We start from the raw sequence: 15611 nt of genomic DNA, 5'->3' as shown, positions 1-15611 counted from the left end.
CAGACAAGCGTGAGCGCCACAACGGCCACCAATACCTGGCACCCGCGGCACACGCTGGAGGAAGGGTGGTGGAGGGCCTGATGGCACAGTTTTCTGGATTTTTTTTTCTCTTAGAATCAGATTTTTTAATGTAAGAGCTGTTAACCAGGCAAGGTGTGGTAACTGTCCATGCTCAGAAGTGTGGCTCCCCGCTGCGCCAAGTTTCCAGTAAAACGCACAACTCCCCGAGGCACGCATGACATTTAGTTCAGTTTAACGGCAGAAAAATGTCAGCTGGGCAAAAAGAAAAACCTTAAGAAAAAAAGGAAAGGAAAAAAAGCAGCCAGTCATTTCAGCAAACATGGTGTTTGGGGATACTCAAAGACACGCTGCTTTACTAAGGAATCAGGACAAAGAGGAATGGCGAGCAGGTTTTTACTCTTTGATAAAAGTCAGCTCAGTCCACATCTGTACCAGAGGCTAATCAAGTCACTTGTTAAAATCATGCCATCGGTTTCCATTCTTAGACCAGTTTCTCTTGAAGCCGCCACCGCCTTGCCTCCCATTTCCGAATCTGGAGAACCCTCGTCCTGCCTCCTGGGGGTACTCTTCCAGCTCAGGCAGTTCTTTTGCCACTGACAGCTGCCAACGCCTGGTGTCCGTCCACTGCTCCTGAAAAGAAAACCAACATAACCGTCATGGGACTGCAGGTGTGTCCAAGGCAAAGTCCTGCATTCAATCTTGCTTGTAATAAAGCATTTCCAGATAAATCCCACCCGCACCAAAATAGGCCAGCATAGCGCTCCTGGGAGACAACTCAATCCTGTGACAAAGGATAAACAATCACAAAAGGACAAGAGTGATTGAAGTCAACAGAAAGCTGGTTAACCCTCAAATACACTGGAGAGGTCAAACACAAGAGTAGCCAAAGAACAAAGGAATTAGTTTAATAAAAAAATACTAAGAACTGAAATGAGAAAGAGACATGACAAGGTATTTTCTAACAACCATGCTGTGCTTGTTCTAATGACTCTGTTGTTTGTCCAACATCCTCATTAAAACACAAACCATATCCTTCCAAACCACCCTGTATTCTACCCTATACATGGCAACCAAATTTAAAATCCTGTCCTGGGTTTACCAGGAGCCGTTTTGCTCCTTCTTAGTAACTGGTGCAAGCTCTGTGTTTTGACTTCCAGCCTGGGCAGAGCGCTGATAACACCGATTGTTTTTAATTGTTGCTAAGTAATGTTTATTCTGGCCAAGGACTTTGTGAGTCTCATGCTCTGCTGGGGACGAGGGAGGCCGGGAGGAAGCAGAGACAGGACACCTGACCCAAACTAGCCAAAGAGGTATTCCATACCACAGCACGTCATGCCCAGAGAGGGAACTGGAAGTTACCCGGAAGGGCAGGCTCTCTCTCTTCGGGGGGGTCGAACTCGTTCGGCGGTGGTATCGTATTCTCTTGTTATTTTCTCTTATCAATATTATCCTTGGTGGTAGCAGCAGTGATCTGTGTTATACCTTAGTTACTGGGCTGCTCTTATCTCAACCCGTGGGAGTTACATTCTCCTGATTTTCCTCCCCATCCCTGCGGGAGTGGGGAGGGTCGGGGGGCGGTGTGAGTGGACGACCTGTGTGGATTGGTTTAAACTACGACAAATCCTCAGGTTCTAAAGCCAATTCTAACTATGAGAACTTACCTGTATGTTACTCAGCTCGCCAACAGGGACATCAAAGCACACCCCCTATAGCAGGAAAAAAAGAAGAGCCATTTGCTTTCCAAAGACATATCCAAGAATGGAGACACACACAGCTCCAGGCAGGCAGCAACTGCAACTACTTATAAACACTAAGTGTAGAAACCAGGAATGGCAGAAAGTGTGGTCTTTTACGAGAAGCTTTTTGTAAGCTCTGTGCCGACAGCAGCATTGCCTGTCATCAGCCTGTCTGTTTAAAAGTAAGACAGGCATCATCTGAAACCACAAGCTCCCTGACAACACACTTGCAAAGGAGATAAGTGTCAGAAATGTCACAGGCTGACAGTCAGGTGAATGCTGTACTGCTCAGGTCAGTCAGTCACTGCTTTACAGCTGTCTTCTTGTGGTGGTGGTATATAGTATTAGCATGAGCTTACAATATAAAAGTCAAAACAAGCACTCCCACTATATACATATTTCTGATGACACTCCCCCCTTTTTTTTTTTCTAAAGAAAAAATTCCTGCATTATCATTTAGGAGCAGAATCTCCATCCAAGTAAGAGTCTTAAAACACTAGCTTTAATGCTTTTGATTTGGGGGGGAGAGGGGGGTGTTGGCCATTTTAAATAATGAATACATAAACAGCAGTTTCAGGGGGGCTCATGATAGGTTAACATTTTTTGAGAAATGAGATTAAATGGGAATAGAGTGAGATATCAACATTTCTGTACTAATATTTCAGATCGCTTGCCTCAATCACTGCAAAAACTGGCCAAACACACCCACCCACCCTTCTTCCGCAAGGCTGGGTCATCTTACCATCTTCCCCTTGAGGAACCGCATTGAGGATACTTTGGAATCTACTTCACCAAGCTGCTCTTTTAGGCCTCGCCAGGCATAGCTCATTGTATGCATTTCTATTGAACACTTCAACACCATGGTCACAAAGCCCTTAGGGAAACAAACAGAAAAATGTTTGTAAGACTAAACTTGGTTGGACAGCCTGTAACTCACTAACTAATGAACTATGCAATAAATAACTTAGTATTAAATACTACATTACAATAACAAGAAATCAACTTCCTAAAAGTGAAGCAACTAAAATCCTCCTAAAAAGTTGAAGGCATACATCTCACATAGGACTGCCCACTGACAGAAAGACCAAGAGCATTTCTGCACTTTAGCCAGAAGCAGACACATTTATTCAATATATACAGTAAGTTACCACTAAAAATCAGGTGAAAAAGTCCCAAACTGATGCAAGAAGCATAGTCCAGCCACCTGCTATTTCCAAAATCATGTTACCATACAAACTAGGCCAAGTTCTCCCTAAATGCGCCAGAAAAAGGAAGTGCCATACTTTCCTTGCCAGGTTCTCTTTGAAATCGGGTAATCAAATGATAGACTTACTAAAATATTACAGAAATATAAGAGCTTCCTGGGAAGGGAAAACTACAATACCACAAACCCATCTATTACCTTGTAAAATGTCATTAAATTCTCTTAGACCAAAGAGATTTGTCACTTTGATCTCTGGAGAAATTCTTTTAATTTTAGAAAATTTACTGATATCAAGTTTTTCTGGTTTCTTGTATAGTATCAGTAGGAGCCAATTTCAATTAAACAACATGCAACAAACCAGAAGCTGAGGATAAAAGCTACTCAGAAACCCTACTGAAAGAGCCTGAGAAGATGCCACACTTGGACGAGACGTAAGCAATTCTTTTATCCATTCTTGTTGACACAAGTATAATATTATTTACCGCAGTTGAGTTGAGTAAGGAGCGCTGCTGTATGTAAGATGCCCCAGAAATATGGGCTAGAGCTGCGGCCAGGGCAGCAACTGCCCCTTTTTCATCTATGAGCTCTTGAGCAGATTTTCTGAAGTAGTCTACTGCAGAAGGAGGAATGGCTTCCAACAACCTACATGGGTGACAACAGAAGTTTAATAGATCACCAAAGGCCTGTGTGAAGTGCAGTTATGTTTAAAACAGATAGCTTTCAAGATTAATGAATTATCTCTAAAAGCCTTGGCTCTCATGCTTCATTACCACTCCATTAACTCAACACTTTCAGGATGTTGAATACCCACATTCTCATTAAGCGAAGCCTCTTGAAAGATGTGTTGAAAACTGAGGATGTACAACATGGCCTGTTTGACAGCACTGACAGAAACATCAAGGGAAGGCTCTCAAATAGCAGCATTCTTAAGGCTGTACCCTTGCTTTTACTTCACAAGGAAGAGAAGCAAACCACTACAATGATACTCTCATTGCAAGCTGATTAAAGCATTTATTTCTGGGAGAGGCAGTGAACAACCTTGAAAGTGGAGAACTACCTCTCTTAATGCTATTTGTGGTACACCAGCACCTCCCACCATTTTTCCATACATGGTGAACCCAACACCATGTCCATGGTCTCCTTTACACCAGTCAAATCCTTGCTAATTATAACAATCTCTGTCCATGTTACTTCCACCATTGGGACAGCAAATGTAAACAGAGCCATATGGAATAAAAAACCCCTCAGCCTTAGAATAGAATGATACAAAGAAACACAGGACAGGGTTACAACACCCTCACTAGGGCAAAGTTTAACTCCTCAACATGCTAAGCATTGCTCTTCAAATGCTGCTACTGTACCATCTGAGTAGATGAAATAAGTTTCCCTTCATGACAGTAATTCCCTGTTTTGCCATTGATTTTTGAGGATATAAACAAAGGTTAATATTTGCAAGCACACAGAAGGTCACTGATACCTTAAGAAAACAAATCAGTATCTACATGCAAAGCTACTGACTTGCAATGTAAGTATGCTCACATACAGGCCTGCTCCCTTAAAACTTTGCATTAACAGCACTGTTGTTGGTAACATATCTAGACATCTTTTAAGAACAGGCAAACAAGCTCACTTTTTGGCATCATTACTTGAAGCTTCAATTACATCTGTAGCAGAGGGAACACCTACACGCTTAAATGTAATCCCCTGAAATCAAGAAAAGAAATTACAGTCAAAGGTATGTTTAATACTCTACAACTCAACGCTGTTTAAGTCACATTGAGACCACTAGTTATAGTTTATACCATCAACACAGCCTTTACCTAAATTATTTCTCTAGCTAGACTAAAGCTTTTAAATTCCTGCCTTTCTTAATCTGGAGCTACTTTACACTGAATATACATGCAGACTGTAATGCAAGGTGTGGTCTGCTTCATGCATTCCTGTTACAGTCTGCTGATGCTGACATCAACAGACTCACGAGTGAGTTGGAGCGATCCCAGGCACAGCTACAGGTTGGACAAAGAAGAGATTCAGAGCAGCCCTGCAGAGAAGGACCTGGGGGTGTTGGTCGATGAGAAACTTAACATCACCTGGCAGTGTGCGCTCACAGCCCAGAAAGCCAACCGTATCCTGGGCTGCATCAAAAGAAGCGTGACCAGCAGGTCGAAGGAGGTGATCCTGCCCCTCTACTCTGCTCTTGTGAGACCTCACTTGGAGTATTGTGTGCAGTTCCGGTGTCCTCAACAAAAAAAGGACATGGAACAGTTGGAACAAGTCCAGAGGAGGGCCACAAGGATGATCACGGGACTGGAGCACCTCCCGTATGAAGACAGGCTGAGAAAGTTGGGGCTGCTCAGCCTGGAGAAGAGAAGGCTGCGTGGGGACCTCATAGCAGCCTTCCAGTATCTGAAGGGGGCCTACAAGGATGCTGCAGAGGGACTCTTCATTAGGGACTGTAGTGACAGGACAAGGGGTAATGGGTTAAAACTTAAACAGGGAAAGTTTAGATTAGATATAAGGAAGAAGTTCTTTTTGTAAGAGTGGTGAGGCACTGGAATGCTCAGCTCAGGGAAGCTGTGAATGCTCCACCCCTGGTGGTGTTCAAGGCCAGGCTGGACAGAGCCTTGGGTGACACGGTTTAGTGTGAGGTGTCCCTGCCCATGGCAGGGGGGTTGGAACTAGATGATCTTGAGGTCCTTTCTAACCCCAACTATTCAATGATTCTACGATTCCATAACGCTGATATAAAAGCACTTACACAAAATATCAACATTTTAGGCCTATTAGTCAATTGGATGAGTTCTATACTGGAGTTCTAAGTAGTCCATAGTTACAAAGTCTAAGACTGGAAGAGTCTTTTAGGAGGTGAGTAATTTCATTAAACAGAGGTCTGAGGTACAACTCACCGCTTTGTGCTCAACTTGTTTCAGAAGATCTTCTTCTCTTCTCTGAAACAAACAAATGCAGATCCCGGTTCGGCCAGCTCGACCTGTACGTCCAGAACGATGGATGTAGGAATCAACATCCTTCAGAAATACAGACAGAACAGGAGAAAACCTAAAGTTATTTAAACTGTTTACATCTACACACTGGAAGACAGAAAATACAAGATAAATCCTAATTCAGACACCTAAGGAACAATACATTAGGTCTCTATACACAAGTTATGGACAAACCACTCAGGCTTGCAGGTATTATGTGGCCCAAGATATGCTGCCTCAAGTTTAACAACCACTATTAACATAAGAGGGGAAGGATGTTAATAAAAAAGCTCAAATGAGTTTCAAAAGAAGAAAAAGGTGGCAGGAATATTTTAGAGTTGTTATGAAAACAATGTTTAGAAGGGATTCAGAAATGCTGATGTCAAACGCTATGAATGATGAATGATGTCAAAAGCTATCCTACAACTTTCCAGAGTAACCAAAGCCCATCACTTCTAATTTACTCAAAGCTCAAATTATAAAAGCATAACTAAAAAATTCTAGGCCTGTGTTTACAAATAATCCACTTTATCTGTGAATGAGAACATAATTCTGGTGAAAGAGAGAAATAACCCACTGTTCTGTCACAAAAAATATATTACGATTTTAGTTTCTCCATATGACTTACTTTTGGTGGTGAACACTGTATAACAAGATCAACTTCAGGAATATCCAAACCACGGGCAGCTACATTTGTTGCAATCAGGACTTCAAACACACCATCCCTAAAGCCTTTTAATGTAATTTCTCTCTGTTTCTGTGGAATGTCACCATGCAATGACTGGGCATCCTGTCAGTGAAACAAACCATTAACAGGTCATTTAACAGTGGATTCTAGTACAAAATCCAAAATATTGTACAGAGCAAAAGAAAATAATTACACCAAAGTGGTTTTATCCCTTTCCGGGACAGTGATATTCGTAAGTAGTAGTTTTACCATAATATCATTGTTTGTAGCATACCAGTCTGCCAAAAGAGCCCACTTCAGATTTCACTTCCACTGAGACAAGTGAAAGCAACTTTACGAACAGTGCTTGTCAAGAGCTACTGAGAGACTTCACTCCCTTCAATGGGAAGCCATCCCAAAACTCACAAAAGCGTGAGTTTCCAGGGCATGCCCAAGCCCTGTGGGTGATCTGAACAACCTCCACTTCTACTGGGACAAGAAACAGATCAAGTGTTTGACAAGGAGAAAGGGGAGAGTCACAAGCTCAGAATTCAAGTAAGTAACATGCTAAAGCATAACTTACTAGCATAAAAGAAAAACGTGTCATGTACTGACACAGGAACAAAGTAATCGAATTTACTGTGAAAGCAGCAGGGCCAACAGACAGAAATTATTGCCACAAGATTTTAATGTGGATAATACATGACATTTATCAAATACTGAGCAAACCATGTATTCTCAACATTGCTCTTTCTCCATAAATTAGTATTTAGTATCAAACAGGATTTTCTCTAGAAAAAAAAAATAAAAAATTCCAGCACCTTTCCCCACACTCAAAAAAAAAGTAATTGAAGTTAGGCGCAGAGAACCTGCTCAGTGTAACACCTGAGTTCTGAACAACGGGCAACAGAACATTCTATTCTATCACATGAGTTGATTTTCCTGGATATTGAATGTTCAAATAATAAATACCATTAAAAGATGGGAATCCAAAAAGCACACTAACACAAGAATGACTATACGCGCTATACTAGCTCCTTTTAATTATTATTCTTAACATCTCCTGGTTATTCAGCATAAGCTTCATATTTTCCATTGATTCCTTTCCTTCAAGTTGAAGGAATAAAATTCGTAATCACAGCCAAGAAGGTATTTTAACTTCAAAGTTCCACTTTTAAAAGCAGCTTTCAGAAATCTTAAAACCACCCACAGAAACAACTTGATCTATACAGTTGCAACCTTATATTTATTTCAGGGCATTCAATCCCTGAACATCTATAACCACTGCTCTCTGTTCAGGCACCAGTACCTGTTTGAGTGAAGCATTCATAGCCAGTTCATTTGCTTCCTTTTTGGTCTCACAGAAGACAATGGTCCGACCATGGCTGCCACTGTAGACTTGAATGATATCTCCCAGAACTCCAGCTCTCTGAGATGATCGACACTGTATAGCCAAATGCTATTTGGCAAAGAAACATGATAACCATCTATGTTAAATCTAAGCCACACACAGGACACACAAGAACAAATGCATAAAGATTTTTTTTTTTTAAGCTTGCAAACTACTACCCCCATATGAAAGCTTTCCTTGGAAAATGTGTGTGTCTGTCATGTGAGAATTCATTCCAGACCCCCATCTGCAATGTCAGTGCACACCTTGTTTCACCCAGGCCAGATACTCAGGACCTGCACTACTCTGAAGCAGAACCACTCACTTCCACAGTTGTGGCAGTCCTCTGAGTCTTCTTTCCAATCAGGTCAATCCGTTCACAATCATCTTTCATGTATTTTTTTGCTACATCATACACCCAGCGTGGGCAAGTTGCAGAAAACAGCAGTGTCTGGGGGTTGTTCTCAGAACCTGCAAGGAAAGGTCATCAATTACAGCCATCACAACAGACTCTGAAACTCAAGAACTGACAAAAAAAAGCAAGAGTTGCTCTACTTGCTAAGTTTCTATGTGTGGTAAGTCAGCCACAAGAAATCAGAAACAATGAAAACACTTTAATACCTTTTAGACACCAAAGGAAAAATTACAGTAATATGAACAGGACCAAACTGAATCCCTCATCTTGCCTGAGAAGAAATGTAAGGCACATTTATAGTTCATCTGCTAAAAACGGTTTAGATAAGCCTGAAGTCTTCCCACATACCTGAAAGAACTTGTCTTTATCCCTCCTTGCCTGGTATTCCAATATAACTACCTATGAACAGTATGACTGTGTGAAGGAAAAAGGCAGGCCAAAAAGGACACTCTGCAGCCCAGGGGAAGAACTACCCCAGGTAAGAACAGTTTAAAAAAAAAGTATCTTGAAAAAGTTTATCCTACCTTCAGACAAGAAGAAACACGCACTGCAAAGTGACACTGTTATTCCCTACAACTTACTTCCAGTTATGAAGAAAACTTTAAAGATTGAATAATTATGACAACTCCTACAAAATCTATACAGATTTCCTTTTTTGGAAGATCACTTCTATTTTTTGGCTGCCAGGACAAAGACCAAATCTAAAGAAATTAGGAGAATGAAACAGTCAAGTAAAAGACAAGTAAAGACAGTGGCTGTACTGAGTCAAACACAAGATCCATGAAGCTCATAGTACTCTCTCCAACAGCAGGCAAACACAGTCAAAGATGTGACGAAACACTGTCAGGAACCATTTTGTAGCTTCCAGAGCCAGAAGTTACACCCTTGCTTTTAGTAATCCTTGATATTTCTATCTCCAGTAATTTAAGCCAATTTTCATAACTAGTACATTAGTACAACATGGCCAAGAATTTCACACTATTAAAACCACCTCCTTCTGCTCTATACCTGCTACCTGGTAGCTTTGCTGAATGCCCACTACATCAGAAAAGAGCAAATATTCCCTAAATGTCAACTTTATGTGATGATGATGTACAGAAACGCCATAACCCTAACCCTACACTCGGTCACATCTCTCAGACTGAAGAACACTAGGCCTTAGGGATTTAGGTTGGGTTTGTTGCTTTTATTCCCTCTTTCAACCTGCCCTCCTTCCAGAGATGCCATTCCAGCCCTTCAGCCATCTGTCACTTGGCTTTGAACCTTTTCCAATTCTACCTTACTCTTTTCTCTGAGGTCCAATACTAGCGTCATATAAAGGATTCAAGTTGGGGGTGCACCAGGAGGTTTCAAACTGTGTTTTCTGTATTGCCCCCTGTTTCTCTCCTGACGTTATAATTCACCTTTTTTATAAGCAAATCCTAAGATTTCTTCCACTTGTTCAGCAAAGCCCATGTCTAACATGTGATCAACTTCATCCAAAACAACATGCTTTACGCTGGAAAGTTCCAGTTTGCTATTCTGAATGTGATCTTTGATCCGTCCAGGTGTTCCCACTAGAATATCAATGCCACTTTTAAGGAGATCAACTGGAAGAAAATACGGAAAAACAAGCACAGTGTCAGTATGCTAAGAGACAACAAGGTAAAAAGTTACCAGTACACAGCAATACTTAAAATTTTAGAACCAAAAACCTACTGCACTTCACATTAATCTCCAAATAAACTACTACATCCAGGCTGGGTTACAAACAAGTACGTGTGACAGCAGTCCATGTTGCCCTGTCAGGAATATACAGGCTAAACCACAGGCAAAGTTACAGTAAGATGCACCAATTTCCAAGCAACAATCAGCTAACATATTCTCTCTTTTCCTTGGACAGTCGTCTAGTCCCACTGTATATCCACACAAAACCCACACAAAAAGCAAGAAAGTAAAAGGACTAGTCACTTCACAGACATACAACCGTTCTTTTAAATCAAGATTTACTGGAATTAGAATAATTTAATCCAGGCTGTATGCTTCCGTTGAAAGCAATATCGTGGTTCCTGACTGAAGTGAAACTCTGAGGGAGAAAAAAAGTCAGTTTCATTCATGAAATGCATTTGGAGACAGTCAACTCTAATCGACTAGTAAATCCCTAGTGTTTGCTTACTCTGTTCTTTATAAGGAGTTCCTCCGTAAAAACAAGCCACTGACAGTTTCTTAGTGAGATTCTTGAAGTCTTTGGCTACCTGTGTGGCCAGTTCCCTGGTTGGAACAAGAACCAGCACCTGGAGGGAGTGAAAAGAGACAAAATGCAGCTGTGGTTGGGAGAGGGTGCTAGGAGAAAAGGGTTTACTTCACATTAAACAGCTTGTGCTCCCATTCCTATGCTATACTTGTTCTACACTACAGAGGTGCCCACACCTGCCCACCATCTCAGCAGTATTTCCTGCCACTTAAGAGCCTGCACAACACAGCCTCATAGCCAGCAAGAAGAAACAAGGCAAAGCATTACAAGATAACAGAGATGTAGAACAGCAGTATCTATTTTTTTTCTTAAGGTTAATGCCAGATAAAGTAGACACTTCAGTAACATTACCAAAGACAACGAAGGTGCAGTTCAGCACTAACAATAGCAACAGTCACTTAACAGTTTGGCACAGTAAGATCTTAAAAGTGGTTCTTCAGTCTAATGATAAATACATATACTTAATTTGCATGGGGGTATCTGATCACAGGTATCTGGTTATTGATTCCATCTCAAGCTTAGGTAGAAATGTGACCACCATTTGCATCTGTTCAGTTTCCAGACATGCCGGGGCCGGGGGGAAGGTAGAAACACAGACAACTCAAGAGCTTTCAGTTACCACCATGGAGTTTATAGTGAGAAACAACTCCAATGAATGGAGACAAGTCCGGCTGACTCAGACATTACCTCAGAAGAGGGAAGCGATTCAGCCCCAAAATTGCATGCTAACTCCCTGAGGACAGCAGTCCGGAATTCCACTAGCTGCTACTGCAGTGCCCTGACCACTCTCCCAAATGCAGACACAAGGAACCCCAAATATGAACACATTATCACTGTGATGCTGCAAAATCTGTCACATTGTAACTCCTGATCTAAGGAAAGTGTTCAGTATTACAAACACCAATAAAGGAGCAAAAAGTCCCAAAATTCCTCAAAGCAATTACAAAATCTCTTTCAAACCCTCCCATATTCTAAGGTTTTGATGTTAGCCCGTAAGCGGTATGTTACTTTTGGTGCGCGGCCTCTTCTCCCATCTAGCAAGACACTCTGAAGTTTTTCAATCAACGGAAGAGCAAAAGAAATGGTTTTCCCGGTTCCTGTTCGAGCTTGAGCAATTACATCTTTGCCATCATATATGGGCTGAAAAGTCCTCACTTGCACAGGGAACAAGTATTTTACACCTTGAGCTGTAAGATAATCCAAAGAGGTTTTATTAGAAGGTGAACGATGAGAAGCCCTCATATACAACTAGCCTGAGTATGTAGGGCGTTATCATGTCAAATCCTGTACACAATAGGAGATGCAATATAGAAGAAAACCATGTATCTTCACTTTTACTCCTACTCTAGCTTGAAAGGTATCCCACCCCCAAACACACAGCTGAGTTATCTACAAAGAAATAGAGCTTTCTTTGTGATGTTTGGCATAAGACAATGGAAAAGGAGGAAGGGGGAAAAAAAAACACCACCACCCCCCACATTTTTCTGCTACAGACCAAGATTTTGTGGTAGCTTGGGTGCGAAGGTGAGGAGGAGGTGAGGGTGTTTGTGTCAAAGCATTCTAAATCTTCAGAGACATTTTGCACAGCACAAGTGAAACAACCCAAGAGAAACCTCCTAGCAAAGGAAAATGTAAAGGATCAAGGAGAATTTTGCCTGAGGAACAAGAATCACAGAGCTTCCCAGCACAGGGGACAATAACTCTACAGTGATTACTTCCTCAAAAAAACTAATCAAGAAAAGATACAAAAATGCCCGTAAGTATGAGAGTAATCGTAGACTATCTGTTTACAGAAGCCAAATAGTCTTCATGTACAAAACACCATTATACTTATTTAAGAAGTGGCATTGTAGACAGCAGATAGGAGATTTGAAGTAAAAATACGTAGTAAGTAGAATGATGCTGACAAGAAGAGAAACCCTGTCTCTAGAATGCATTATCTAGGAACAACCACACCATGGAAGAATAAATTCACCTCAAAGCACTTGAACAAAACAGAAACTTTGTTCCTACTTAACAATAGATTATTTGAATCTACGGTGACTGCTCACATGCATATTCTCACCACACAATAAACAGCAGGCAATTACTCTTGGCTTCTGTCTCTGCTTATACGGGTAACAGCGTGCAATTCTGGACAAACATTTCTTTTACACATTAACTAACCTTTGAGAAGGTTGATGGTGTTCTGGGAGAGAGGAAAATTGGAGAAGTCGCCTTCTTTTGCTTCTTCTGTCAGCTCCTAAAAGGATAAAAGATGAAAAAAAGTCACTACCCCCAAGAGATAACAAATAACATACCCTACATAGGCACACAAGAAAAGCTACGCATTTGCCATACCACCATGATTTTACCAGCTACCTCCTTTCTGTTTAAAGACAAGGAAAACCCTTGTGATGCAGATTCTTCACAAACAAGAACATGATCACAGCGTAAGGTGGGAAACTTGAATCCAGCCACCCCGTATTAGAAGACAGGACACACTGACACAGGCTGCACCACTCAGTGTGACAGAATTCTGACAAGCAAATCCCGGTTTTACATCAGCTTTAAGGCATCCTGTCAAAGTTCTTACTTTTGTTACCTGCAACAATTTGTTCACGACCACGACTACTGCTATCTCATTCCTAATTCAGATATACCTGCCCCACCTTTTAACGTCCAATTAAAACAAAAGGAAAGAACTGCACCTTCTGTGTGATCTTACCATATCATGCACATATGCCTGACAGGTCAGCAAAGTGAAACCATTTGTTAAATAGTCTCAACTGAAGTCCACTGAAATCATCAGAAAACTGTTTTTCACAGCAAAACATATTTGGTGTCACAATTCTTTGTGTGAAGCAGGAATGTCCCTGAACATCACATGTACTCAGTACACCACACAAACAGCTTCATAATTCTGCACACCAGTAGATACTTACTTAAAATTCACAATTCAGTTTCTACTTCAAAGACCTAAGAGATCACACTATTACACCTGTTGCACACAAAGCAGTCTCTTGAATCACATTCCCATCTCAAACGAGAGGAAACTAACCACAGAAAGCCCTATTCAGGGAAGGCAAACTGTGAGGCCGCCTCACACATACGTGCAAGGCCAAGGATGAAATCTGAACAGAGAGAACTCCAGAAGTGGGGATTAATAAAGATAACTATGACCTTCCCTTACAGGATACCTTGCCAAATACTTCCTGAAAGGGCCAACCAGCACAAAGCAGTGCACATTTCTGGGACAGTGACTGTCTCTGCAGCAGCGAGAAACTGCTCTTTATGCTGCAGGACACAAACCAAGTTGCTACATAATGAGAAGCAAGTACATGGAAACTGTTTTCTGCTAGCTAGCCTCCTCCACTGCAGGATAAGCTACCTCAAATGGCTTGCCGTTTGCCACGAGGAAGAAAGCATAAGGAGAGACAGCTACCACGTATGGTGCATATGCTGCTGTGCTTCACTCACCCACCTGCAGCTTGGGCAAACAGGCATGATGCTGGGCACTCTTCACTGCCCAGGACCAGGTACTGTAAATCTAAGGGGGAGAGTGGCAAACGCTGCCTACACCAGCAGCACAACGCTCCCACATCCTTCGCACAGCACCCAGTGCGTGTCATTAAGTCCATTTGTTACCAGTACGACTTCAGGTAAGCAAGACCAGGCTCTTCCAGCCACGACATTACTACCTCTGTGTCGCTGTCCTGCTCTCCCGCGGCTGTGTTGCCGGCCAGGGACGTCAGGCCGTTGCTTGCAGCCGAGGAAGGTTTCACGGTACTCTCGGAGCCGCTGCTCTCTGCGGCCAGACCATTGCTCTTTTCTTTGACTTTCTTTGTCTTCTTCGGCAAGGGGGGGTCAAGGTCACCATCGCCCAGCCCGCTCTCCTCCGGCTGGGCCTGCTCGCCGTCAGCTTTAACGCGCCGCTTCACCTTCTCCCGCCGCTTTTTCTCCTGTGCCTCCTCCTGCCGAGGGAAAGCAAGCGTGAGGCGCAGGAGCCGCCTCCAACAACGCACCGCTTTGCGACCGCCAGGCCTCGGATCCCGTGCCCGAGCCACCCCCAGCTCCCTCTAAGCCCGCGGCTGGGCCGGGTCGGGCCGTACAAAATGGCCGCTCCCGCCCAGCACGTGGCGCGCCCACCCGCGCTCGTTCTCACCTTCACCTTCCTCCGGCGGCCCCGGCGCAGGGTCTCGGCACCCGCTGGCGCCTGCGGCTCGGCGGGGCTGGCGGCGGGGCCGGCGGCGGGCATGGCGGCTGACTGCTCCCCGGGTTGGTGCGCGGCAGCGGGGCTTCCCGTCTCGTAGCGCCGGCCCCAAGACCGGTGCCCCGCCCCAGCGCGCAGGAAGTGAGGTGCAGCGCTGAGGGCGACCGGCGGGCAAACGGGACCGCGGGGCAGCGCCGCCGCCAGCAGCAGCAGCGGGCCCGCCCTGCCGCCGGACAGCCAGCCCAGCCGCCGCCGGTCGCTCAGCGGGGCCGCCGCTGCCCGGGCCGCAGGTAAGCCCAGCCGCGCCGCACGGCCCCACACGCCACCCATGCGGCTGCTGCGCCACCGGCCCCTGCCCGCCCCTTCCGTCGACGCTGTCCCGCCGGTCCCTTCCGCCGGCTTCCCCGAGCACCGAGTCCCGACCTCACCACCGCGTTTTCTCCTCCCGGGGCTCCTGCAGCAACGCTGCAACCAGGTTGCTGCACCGCACTACCAACGGCAAAACAATATTCGCCACATATAGTAACGCACGTAAATGCTTAGGACACGTCTGCTAAGGAAAAGGGGGGATGGCTTTACACTGAGGAAGGGTAAATGGAAATTGAAAGTAGTGAGGCACTCGCACAGGTTGCCTGCAGAAGCTGTAGCTGTCCCCTCCCTGGAAGTGCTCAAGGCCCGACTGGACGGGGCTTTGAACAACCTGGTCTAGTGAAAGGTGTCTGTGCCCACGGAGGGGGCTGAAAATAGGTAATCTTTAAGGTCCCTTTCAACC

General features: G+C 43.8%; 1 protein-coding gene and 1 long non-coding RNA gene across 2 annotated transcripts in view; one reads left to right on the top strand and one right to left on the bottom strand.

Moving 5' to 3' along the window:
- Window positions 1–341: 341 nt before the first annotated feature.
- On the bottom strand, window positions 342–15200 carry LOC136010178 (nucleolar RNA helicase 2-like). Its single transcript, XM_065670989.1, has 15 exons — window positions 14792–15200; window positions 14328–14600; window positions 12814–12889; window positions 11656–11834; window positions 10570–10687; window positions 9818–10003; window positions 8325–8470; window positions 7919–8068; window positions 6571–6732; window positions 5868–5987; window positions 4592–4665; window positions 3444–3603; window positions 2500–2631; window positions 1683–1727; window positions 342–651 (listed from the first exon to the last, which is right to left on the bottom strand). The coding sequence occupies exons 1-15, from the start codon at window positions 15167–15169 to the stop codon at window positions 469–471; spliced, it is 2382 nt and encodes a 793-aa protein (XP_065527061.1). The 5' UTR covers window positions 15170–15200; the 3' UTR covers window positions 342–468.
- Window positions 14794–15611, top strand: part of LOC136010180 (uncharacterized) — a 5569-nt gene continuing 4751 nt past the window's right edge. The window contains exon 1 of the long non-coding RNA XR_010610782.1: window positions 14794–15129. This is a non-coding gene — a long non-coding RNA (uncharacterized LOC136010180). The remainder of the gene's footprint in view (window positions 15130–15611) is intronic.

The sequence above is a fragment of the Lathamus discolor genome, chromosome 3 (assembly GCF_037157495.1).
Source record: "Lathamus discolor isolate bLatDis1 chromosome 3, bLatDis1.hap1, whole genome shotgun sequence".
In the NCBI taxonomy this organism is placed as follows: domain Eukaryota; kingdom Metazoa; phylum Chordata; class Aves; order Psittaciformes; family Psittacidae; genus Lathamus; species Lathamus discolor.
Note: the sequence above shows the minus strand (reverse complement) of the source record. Positions and strands in the feature narration are given on the sequence as shown.

Excerpts from the sequence above, each read along its gene's own strand:
- LOC136010178 (XM_065670989.1), bottom strand. The coding sequence starts at position 15,169 with ATGGGTGGCGTGTGGGGCCGTGCGGCGCGGCTGGGCTTACCTGCGGCC. Across the intron at positions 5,988-6,570 it reads TACAGTGTTCACCACCAAAA|GATGTTGATTCCTACATCCA; the intron begins GTAAGTCATATG and ends GTATTTCTGAAG. Across the intron at positions 652-1,682 it reads GCGAGCTGAGTAACATACAG|GAGCAGTGGACGGACACCAG; the intron begins GTAAGTTCTCAT and ends TTTTCTTTTCAG.